The 10,712-nt window shown below is 43.8% G+C and overlaps 1 protein-coding gene across 1 annotated transcript in view; it reads left to right on the forward strand.

The window, feature by feature from the left end:
• NEB (nebulin) overlaps positions 1–10,712 on the forward strand; it is a 247,820-nt gene that overhangs the window by 18,546 nt on the left and 218,562 nt on the right. The window contains exons 9-11 of the mRNA XM_004703932.2: positions 4,938–5,042; positions 5,412–5,519; positions 9,048–9,164. Coding sequence (XP_004703989.1) covers positions 4,938–5,042; positions 5,412–5,519; positions 9,048–9,164 — 330 coding nt within the window. The remainder of the gene's footprint in view (positions 1–4,937; positions 5,043–5,411; positions 5,520–9,047; positions 9,165–10,712) is intronic.

Genomic DNA, 10,712 nt, shown 5'->3' on the forward strand with positions numbered 1-10,712 from the left:
ACCAATTCAGGCTTGCCAGGAAGTTTAGGTCTGTATTTTTTAATACAGTAGCCATTAGCCACCTGTGGATATTGAGTTCTTAAAATGCAACAAGTGCAATTTGAGTCACCTGTATGTGTGAAAGACACGATGGATTTTGGACACTTTATGAGATATTTTCCTAACTCCTTTTTTAAAATTTTGCATGTTGAAATAGTAATATTTTGATCTATCAGGGCATGTTAAATGTATTCAGATGTATTGCCCACCTTTTTCATTTTTAAAATACGACTACTGGAGAGTTTAAAATTACACATTCGACTTGCATTATATGTCTGTTGTTGACATGATAGGTACAACTCTAGTTGGAGCAGGTGACAGTGTTGGGTACTTTGAAAGCATGACCAGAGGTGGGTATGTCACACTAGCATGAGCCCAGGGAGGGTGACTCTGAATGAAGGTCACCAGATCTGTGGCATTAGCCATCCGAGGCTTACCCAAGTTTCTAGCTTCTTAACTTCTGCTACGCATCCAGAACAAGCCAGGTGAGACAGAAAGCCAGGTGTTGTGGCGTCCCAACAACCAGCCATCTGTCTGCCTTAGTTCCCCAGTGCTGCTGAAACAGAAACCCTGCAAAGGCATCCAAGAACCGAAATGTAGTTTCTCACTGCTTCGAAGAATAAACATCTGCATTCACTGTGGAGGAAGACATTCTTTCGGTCTGTTCTGGGCAAAGATCCAGATGCCAACAGCTGTGTCCCAGGTGGTCCTCCATTCCTTGGAAATCTTCAGGGGGAATCTATCCCTCCAGTCCCACCACTGGTGGTTCTTGCCGTTGTCTTTCCTGCCTCTTATCACTCAGAAGTGGTTGGGTTTGGGACATAACCTATGCTTATATTAACTTCACAGGGAAAACCCTATTTCCACAGAGAATGACCAAGTATGTCTACGGGATTCCCGCACATAATTTGGGAGAACACGTGCAGGGCTGCAAGAGATGGCTTCTCTGTGGGGCTCTTCTCTCTCTCCTACATCCTGCCCACTATAGAGTTTCTTGGACCCATGGTCCAGGATTAGCTTTCTTTCAACATGGGTCAACTCACTTGTATCTACTCTCTCTCGAGCACTTACATTTTTAGCATTTCCTTTTCAAATCATGTCTCTAAGATCCATCCCTTGGTCTTGTGGCCTTCAGTTCAAATGGTAATAGTAATTTTTCTGTGATGATTATATGACTGTTACATTCTGTTTACCAACCTTCCTTACTCTAATCTTCAAATGAATGCTCTCACCTTTGTCTCTGACAAGCTATCAGCTACCTGGAAGCACTTCCTCCCGGCTCAGTCCTACTTTCTAAATCTAGCATAGATGAGTAGGCTGACAAGCTCAAGGTGAGGAAACGAGGAACACTAACCACCCCAGAAAGTGTGGTTCTGAATGCAACACTGGGACGGTCCTTTGTCACGGCCTCTGTGTTCCCATTCAGTTTCACAGGCCACAGGCAGGAAAAATAGATTTCAGCTGGAACTATCGGTTTATATTCATCTAGGAATTAGAATGGTAACTTTAAAAAAAATCCTCAGTGGCAGCTTGTTACACAGCCTGCAGAGAACATGCTCTGCAATGAGGCTACCTTGGAAATTCCCCTATGAAGGAAAAGTAGGAAAATCCCCCTTGCTTTCCCCAATAAAGGATTTGATCGAGTGAAGACTATAGTCCTAGACCTACTGTGTCTAATGAAAATAGCAGTTGGGACCCCATCCATCACCTCCGTAGAAGATAACTGCACTCTGAACAGAGTCATCAGGAGCTCCAGTATTTAGCTACTTGCAGACGAAGAGAAATGTGATTCCCTAACTGGGGTTGGATTTCTTTCCGTGTGATGACTACATCAAAACCACAGATGTGCATGGGAACAGTAATACATGGAGTCCTGTGTCTCAGCGGGGCACTGTGGTTCCTAATTTGTGGTGCAATGGACAAACTCCTGTCTGCTTTCTGGAGAGAAGGGACTAGGGTTCAGGAAAGTAATCTTCCTACACCTATCAACAGGCTGCCACCTTCTTGCTTAGGGAAGGTGTCCTAGTGCTTGCTCGCCATTGATCTGGTGTGATTTTCTCTGCTAAATGCACAGTCAAGCGCAAAACCCCAGAGAACGTTAAAGTCATGCTTTCCCCCAGGTTCCCACTGATAAGATTCTAAGTGGGGCAATAACTATGAAGCAGGTGGGCTGGAGGCGGGGGCGGGGCGCTGGGTTAGGCACATGCAACACATTAAAAACCCAAGCCTCACTTCCCAGGCACTCAGAGTGATTTCTGGGCTGGCAGAGGGTCGCTCTGGACATCTGTCTCTCACTCCTTCTCATTCCATCTCGTGGATCTTTGTCCTTCCGACCGCTCCCCTCTCTGAAGATAAAAGTGCTCTTCTGAATGACTCAGCAGCTTCCTCCTGTGTAGTGAAAATCCTCCCAGACTGGGGGAGCTCGGAAGTGGGCTTTGAGAGAGCCAGCCTTACCCTGGTGCATCAGGACCGCTGGGCGTGAGGAAATACCACGCCCCGGTGCGTGGGGGCTAAGAAAGGAGGAAGAACTTCGGAGCATGGGATTGGATGGTCTTATATTCCTTCTGCTTCTTGCCGTCATGTCTTTTTAAAAATCACACATCTATCTCTCACTGTGAGAATTAATCTTCTACTCAAATTTCCTTAGCAAATATACATGTGTGATCCCTATTTCCTTAAATAGCTCAACTTTTGGACCCCATTCAGAACATTTGGTGCCTTTTCAACTTTAGCCATATGCTAAGCTCTCTGTATCTCAATCTTGGGATGTGTCAGACTCAACTGTCCTTACCTAATTTAAGAATTTTCCTCCTTTGAGGATAGAATGCAGGGGGAAGGCAGTATCCCAAAGTATGTGTTCTACTTATAAATAAAACACCGAAATATTACAGAATAAGATCTCTTAACCTGAGGTTCATGTACATCAAGGTCCTCTGAAGCTGTGCTTATGCCATTGTATAGATTTATCATGTAATCAGAGGCTTATTACTCCCAAGCAGGAATGGGTTAGGTGATGGGCAGCTAATTGGCACTCCAAACCCACCGGCTGCTCTACAGGAGAAAGATGAAGTTGTCCGATCCAGTAAATACAATGACTGGCAAAACCCTAAGGAGTAGCTCTATCCTATCCAATAGGGCCACGGTGAATCAGAATTGGCTTGACCGAAATGGGTTTGGTTTGATGGTGTTGGTATTACGTACTGTCAAGTTGGCTGTGACTCCTCATGACCCTCACCACAACAGATCAAAACACTGCCGGCCCCGCACCATCCTCACAGGCATTGCTGGCTGAGAGCCCACTGTTACAGCCACTGTGTCAATCTGTCTTGTCCAGCATCTTCCTCTTTTTCACTGCCCCTCTACGCTTTACCAAGCACGATGTCCTTCTCCACGGGCTGATCTCACCTGAGAACATGTCCAAAGTCTGAGAGAAGAAGTCTGGTCATCTTCGCTTCGAAGGAGGATTCCTGTTGTACTTCTCCCATGACATTTCTATTTGTTCTTCTAGAAGTCCATGGTATTTTTAATGTTCTTCACCCACACTATAATTCAAAGGCATCACTTCTATAGTCTCCCTTATTCATTGTATCTATTTTGGGAAAGGCATACATGCCACTTCTTTTCTCCTTGAAGGGTAAGGTGAGGATGTGGGCAAGCCCTTGAGGTCCTTTGGTTTTTTATGTCTGTTAGCACATTTCTATGAGCTGAAGAGGGGAAATGGTTCTAACTCAACTCTGGCTCTGGCTCTGGCTCTGGCTCCTGGGTCTAGACTAAGGGATGGCTATGTTACTTTTCCCCCAAGAAAGCTTAGACCAAAGTAGTTCACAAGCTGTTCCATTTAAGGCAGTTGAAGAAATGTGAGGTTCCCTCTGTGTGCTGTGTTTTACATTAAGTTCTGGAGGAACAAAAGGAATACATCATAATATCTGTCTTCAAGGAGCTCAAAGCCTGGGAACTGGATGGGAGAGGGTTGGGGTGAAATGGAGGACAATAGTTCAAATTTGAATTAATTTCCAGTTCTTTGGAAAATTTCTCCAGGTCTAAACTGAGGTCTTATTCATCAGCCTGCAGGCCAAATTCTGTTACGGTGGTGGTTTTCTGAAGAATTAGGAGCTTTAGGAAAGGTTAAATATTAATGGTCCAGTCCAGTTCTTAGGTAAATATGAGGTTCATAGATTTTTTAATAACTCTGATATAAAGATCTTGCCTTATTTTCAGCTGTTCCTTTCCTTAAACACCAGGCAACATCCTTGAGTTGTGAAAGAACTGTTTCTAAAGCCAACGATGGAAGGGAGCTTTAGTACCCCCCCACCCCACGCCCCGCCCCTTTCCTCCAGCTTCCCATATCCAGTTCTCTTATTGTGTAAATTGACACTGCCTGGAAGATTGGAGGACATGTATCACAAACTTAAAGAACACTGATGGATTAGGTGTTGGATTGCTAACTGCAAGTGCAGAGGTTCAACCCCAATAGCCTTTCTGAGGTAGAAATGTGAGGCTCTCTGGGCCTGGAAAGATTTAGAGTCTCATAAACCCTCTGGCTCTGTTCTACTCTGACCTATCAGGTCAAGTCAGAGAAGTTGGAATCTGCTGGATGACATTGGGTTTGTTATGAATTACTTAGAAGGAGCTCCAGGTGTGCAGTGAATAAGCACCCAGTTGCTAACTGAAGGGCTGCTAGTTCAGGCTGGTTCTGGAAAGAAAGACCTAGTGCCCTGGTCTTAGAAATACTACAGTGCAGACAACCCTGGGAAGGAGTCGGTTCTGTCACACGGGGTTGCTTTGACCAAAACAAGCTACTCAAATACACCTAACAGCAGCGATAACAGTGCTGTTCACAAAGCTGACTTGTTTGTGATTCCTGAGTTTTGCTGCTTTTCTTCCCCCACCTCCCCCAGCAAAAATACAAGGAAGACTATGAAAATAAAATTAAAGGCAAATGGAGTGAGACACCTTGCTTTGAAATTGCAACTGCCAGAATGAATGCCAACAACATGAGCTCAGTAAGTAGGAAAGGATGGTTGTGGACCCTTGGCCTGCCCTTGGCCTCTTCCTAAGCTCTCCTCACTGGAAAGAATACGACATTTCTCTCCTGTTTGGATCTCTGGTTCTCTGCTTTTGGCCTTCAGAAACTCTTTCTTGTTATCCTCCAGCCTATTTTATATTATTTGCTAATTATCCTAATTATTCCAAATCTCTGTTGAGTGGCCAATGGCTTATGTGATGGCACCATATTCTCTGTTCACAACCTGACCTGCTTCAGTCAAGGGACAATGGCTTTGAACTTCTCTAAATGCTTGATGTCCTCCCACGTCAAACCATTGGGCAGTTTGTTCCCCCAGCAGTTCTCCAGTGTATTTCATGTCTTACAGAGGAAATACCAGGAAGACTTTGAGAACCTGAAAGACCAGATCTACTTCATGCAGACTGAAACTCCAGAGTACAAAGTGAATAAACAAGCCGGGATAACTGCCAGCAAGGTATGGGGATGATGTTCCTTTGATCTTGGTGGGTTTTGAGTGAGTGAATTTCTTATAGCCTGTGTTAGTCTGGGTAAACTAGAGAAACAAATCCAGGGAGACTCTCATATGTGTATAAGAAAGAGTTTTATATACAAGAGCAGTTGAATATTGAGGAAACATCCAAGCCCAGTCCAGATCAAGTCCATAAGTCCGATATTAGCCCATATGTCCGATACCAATCTAAAAAGTCCCCTTCAGACTCATGAAACACATGCAATGATACCAAATGCAGGAAGATCACAGGCCAGTGGGTGCAAAGTCATGTGGATCCAGTGGCAGCGGCGGTAGAAGCATCTCTGCATTGGCAGTGGTCTCCACATGACTCCACCAATTCCTAGGGCATGGGGTCTATTAGCGTAGTGCCAAGTGTCTTGTCAATAGAGAGTCTCTCAGGGAGTGAGCAGAGCAAAAGTGTCTCCCACCTCCAAGGAGGAAATCCAGGAGTGTCCAGGATCCTCAGGAGATGGCCATGCCCACAGAGGCCTCATTGGCTATGACCCGAATGACAGACTAGACTCCATCCCTTCACTCTTAATCCTCTCAAGTCCCAAATTGACACCAGATTATGTAACTACCACATAGCCCTTGTGCATCATGAAAAACTATGTGAGTTTGAGTATATTGCCAACGTTGAGGGCCATGGACCTTACGTATTGGAAGAACATATATATATTTACCTTGTTGCCATTTGTGGCCAATAACAACCTCCTAATTATATATAAAGTATCTTATAGATAAGGATTAATATCCTTGTAAACTTTTCTGTCCTATATATTCTCTATGAGTCAGAATCAATTTGATGGCAGTGAGTTTGGTTTGGTTTTGGTTGTTGATATCCAAGTGGAAATGCCAGATTGATTACTTGGGTTTGAAGTCTTCAAGGAATATAGCTGAAAAAACTATATAAATTTGAGAGTCCTCAACATGTGAATGGTAATTAATGTAATGAGACGAAAGACTGTCAAAGGAGTGAGCATAGATAGAAAATTCCGACTATTGAACCCTGCCATGTTACCATGCGAAGACATCAGGTAGGAGCAAATCATGAAAGAGGGGTATTTGGGGAAGAAATGAACAGAGAAGTGAGCGTTCTTGTAACCTAGACAAGATTTGTTGGGGTCATGAATGCTGAAGTCTGACTGGAGAGCATTCAAGAGTGAAACTAAAGGCTGTGAGTGCATTCAATTCTTTTAAGCATTCTTTAAAAGCAAGAAGAACACGGGGCAGTAGCTGATGGATAGATGTGTAAATAGGAGATTTTTAACGATAGAAAACAAAGCACCATGCTTCTCTCTTAATGGGGGAAGACCCACTATTGATGGAATTGATGGTGTAGGATGAAGAAGAATGGCTAGAGTCATGTAATGTTGAAAAAAGGACAAGATCTGGTGCTGAAGGGAAGCGGTTGGCTTTACCACAATCCTGACCATTGATCCATGCAAAAGGAGAAAAGTTAGAGACCTGGATGCAGGTTGAGAGAAAGCTGGGTTGGCAGAATTTCTTTTCAGATTATTTCTATGTTTCAAGGAAATATGTGATTACATATGGCCTACAGGTGATCTAGGTCTTCTGATCTAGAGTGTCACTTGAGCCCTTGCTGCAGGCTACAGTGATGGTGTATCTGTTTCAGTTTTGTATCTCCTGTCTTTGGATATGAAGCTTCTTGGCTTCATTTCCTGGGTGTGTTAGGCAGGGTTCTGTAGAGAAACAAAGTCAGGACTCTTATGTAAGAGGATAGGTTTATACAGCTAGAAGGAACATAACAGTGAATCAGTCCATACAGCAGTACAGAGGGCTCAGTTGAACTCACTTTTGTGGAAAAGTTAATGTACTGGAAGTCCTTCAATTCAAATGGGCTGCTGGGTCCAAGGTCAAGGAAACAGGCAGCAGAGTCTTCCCTCAGGTAGCCAGCAGACAGAGCAGGGTGGGTCAGCAACAGTCAGTAGCTTGGGAGCTTAGTGAAACAAGCCCCAATGTGATCTCAAACTCAAGCCCAGCTACGGGACCCACTAACCTCAAGCTCAAGCAATGTACACACCAGCAGCAAAGCAAAGCAGGTCTCAGAAGAGCCTCAAGCTCCAGTTACACAATCCATGGGCTGGCTTGGCCCACAGGTAGTGTAGCACACAGGTTGAGGCAGAGAACTCACTAAAGCAGCACACTGGTCTGATCACCAGGGAACAAGAGGGAGATAGGATGCCAACTGTCTTTATTTATTTCCGTTGTCTTCAATCAAGCTGCAACCTGATTAAACTCTCCTCACATGTTCCTATTGGCCTAGTTGGTATAATAAACCTAACTGTCACACTGGGGTTCTTAAATATTGGTAAATAAGCTAGAATTCCTTGAACTTGTCTGTATTCTAGGGTTAGATTTCTTGAATCAATGACTTACACTGGAGATAATGGTCAAAACCAACATCAATTTCTTATTCTGTCTATTGTGGACACACTCCTGGTTGGAACTTTTGGATGTATTTACTGCGTGTGCCATAGCTGAAACTAAAGGTGGGAGAGACAAGTGAAAAAAAATGAGATCGTTGTGCATTTCACCTCTAGTTCCCACCTCCTCCAGACTGTGTATTAAATATTCATGTATGCATACACAGACACACTCACACTGCATGACAGGAAAGACATTGAGTTACCAGGTTTGGGGTGGGATTAGTGAAGCTGCAGCAATAGGCTAGAGGGTATACATGTGGTAACTTGGGTGAAGGGAAGATAGTATTCCACAAGAGGGAGAACAAAAGTCAGAGGAGGAGCAGGGCAAACTACTGGGAAGTTTGATAAGTTGTTTAAGTGTAAGTTTAAGTGAAATGTAATGTATCCAACCTAAGGGTCACAAGGAAGTTGATGAGCCAGACAGGGTGCAGTATAGACCTATGAAACACACACCATTTTTCTAGTTCTTTAATGCTTCCCCTCCCCCCACACTATCATGAGCCCAGTTCTACCTTACAAATCCAGCTACACAGGAGCATGTACACTGGTATAGATTAGAGCTCTAGACACACGGAATCCAGGACAGATAAACCCCTCAGGAACAATAATGGGAGGGGCTATACCATGAGTAGGGGAAAGGTCGGGGAGAAGGGGAGAAAGGGGAACCAATTACAATGATCAATGTATAACACTCCCTGCCCCGCTCCCCCGGGGGATAAACAACAGAAACTGGTGAAGCGAGACAGGGGTCAATGTCAGATATGAAAATAATTTATAATTTATCAAGGGTTCATGAGGGTAGAAGGGTTGGGTAGGGAGGGGAAAAAGAGGAGCTGATACCATGGGCTCAAGTGGAAAGAAGATGTTTTGGGAATGATGATGGCAATAAATGTACAAATGTACAGGACACAATGGATGGATGGATGGATTGTGATGAGTAAGAGCCTCCAATAAAATGATTTTAAAAGAGAGTGAGAGAGAGAGAGATGAGGGCAGAGAATAACCCAGCGAGCCACTTTATCGTTTGATTTCACTCCCACAGGTAAAGTACAAAGAAGACTACGAAAAGAACAAAGGAAAAGCAGACTACAATGTCCTTCCTGCCACAGAGCACCCACTGCTCAAGCAGCTGAAGGCAGCAGGAAACGTCCTCAGCGATGTAAGTCTATTCTTTTCAAAAAGCGGGGTGTTTTGGTTTTGTTTTTTAACCACAGTGGTGAGACGAAGACGTTTGTCTTCCTATAATGATAGAAGGCATTACTATAACTAAAAATGCTGTCAGGTTATGAGGTAGCAGCTTCACTGGGATGGTCAAACCACAAGAAGGCATCAGTGTCTCTGTGAATACTAAGTCTCAATTTTCTTAAGCTGGTGGATTTGGTTCAAAGACAGGGAAATGCTCATTTGCATCTAGCTTCTGGGTGCCTGTGCCTCTCATTGAAAGGCAGGGAGGAAGAGAACTATGAATGGGCTTGAGAATCCTACCCCGCGCTCTCCAGGCCTGCTGTCCAGAGAAGCTCAATGTCCTGTGTTTCACAACTTTTCCCTCCACCTCCACCATCTCTTCTACCTAGAGGTGGGCTCCAGAACTCATCATATGTAGATAACAAGGCTTAAAAGATGAACTCCCCATGGCTTCACAGAAATTTCTATTTAGGGAATTGCTAAGAGCCTATGTAAAGCAATGCTAAATATTATAATACTAATAAGGGCCACATATTCAGGCTCTTTGAGAGAGTGTCTTAAGGAGACTAAATAAGTGATCAATTGAGTTTTTCTTTTGGTCATCTTAGTATTACATGTTACCAATATTTAAGGATTAAATGTGGGGCTAGGCAGCCCTTCTTGACCCTTTGAATTAAGTCAGCAACCTAGAGACACGTGCGTGTGATTAAGGAGTGGAGCAGGTTTTGTGGCAGAAGGAAGGGTGTAGGAAGAGTTCTTGTCTGAGGGACATTGAGCTTATGTTAATGATGGTGTCATATTTTGGAAAAGGATATCGATAATAGTTATACAACACAAGAGCATAATCAATGGTACTGAATTATATATGTAGAAGTTGTTGAATTTGAGAAGGTTTTGTATATATTTTTGTCACCATTTTAAAAATTTACATGAATACCAAGTACAAGGAAGAAGAAAATGTTCTAAAATTGATTGTGCTAATGATTTTACAGCTCTTCTTCATAAAATTGATTTATAGAATTGTATAACATGTGAATGAAGTGTCAATAAAATTGTTTAAAAGGAGCAAAAATGAAGGAAGGGTGTAACTGAATCTGCCTAGATAACTCTGTTGACACTTCACTGACCCCTGAGGTAGTTAGTTTATTGTGCCAACCTGGGCGATAAACACACGTGGGGTTAATTGAAGGGCGAAGGGATAAATGGCTTGGTGAGCCGCAGCTTTGGAGTTCTCGGGTCTCTTGCTTTCTTATGGTCGGACCAGGGTGTAGCTGCCTTAGCCAGTTCCCTGTTTTAGCTGGAAATGCTCACTTCCTGCAAGACATTCCTGAGGAGAAGCCACATGGACCTACCCAGATGCAGCCCTGGGTGCTGGAGCAGCTGTGTGGAGACCCCTGCCAGTGCTGAGAAGCTTACACGTTCACTGACTTGGCCTTTCCTCCTGCAGTCGGCATCATTGCGTCTGTTTTGTGAGATGGAGGAGGACTTTGTGGATTGGTGTCGGACATATGGGTTAATGTTG

The sequence above is a fragment of the Echinops telfairi genome, unplaced genomic scaffold (assembly GCF_000313985.2).
Source record: "Echinops telfairi isolate 266 unplaced genomic scaffold, ASM31398v2 ScPeMD7_4;HRSCAF=17, whole genome shotgun sequence".
Classification (NCBI taxonomy): Eukaryota; Metazoa; Chordata; class Mammalia; order Afrosoricida; family Tenrecidae; genus Echinops; species Echinops telfairi.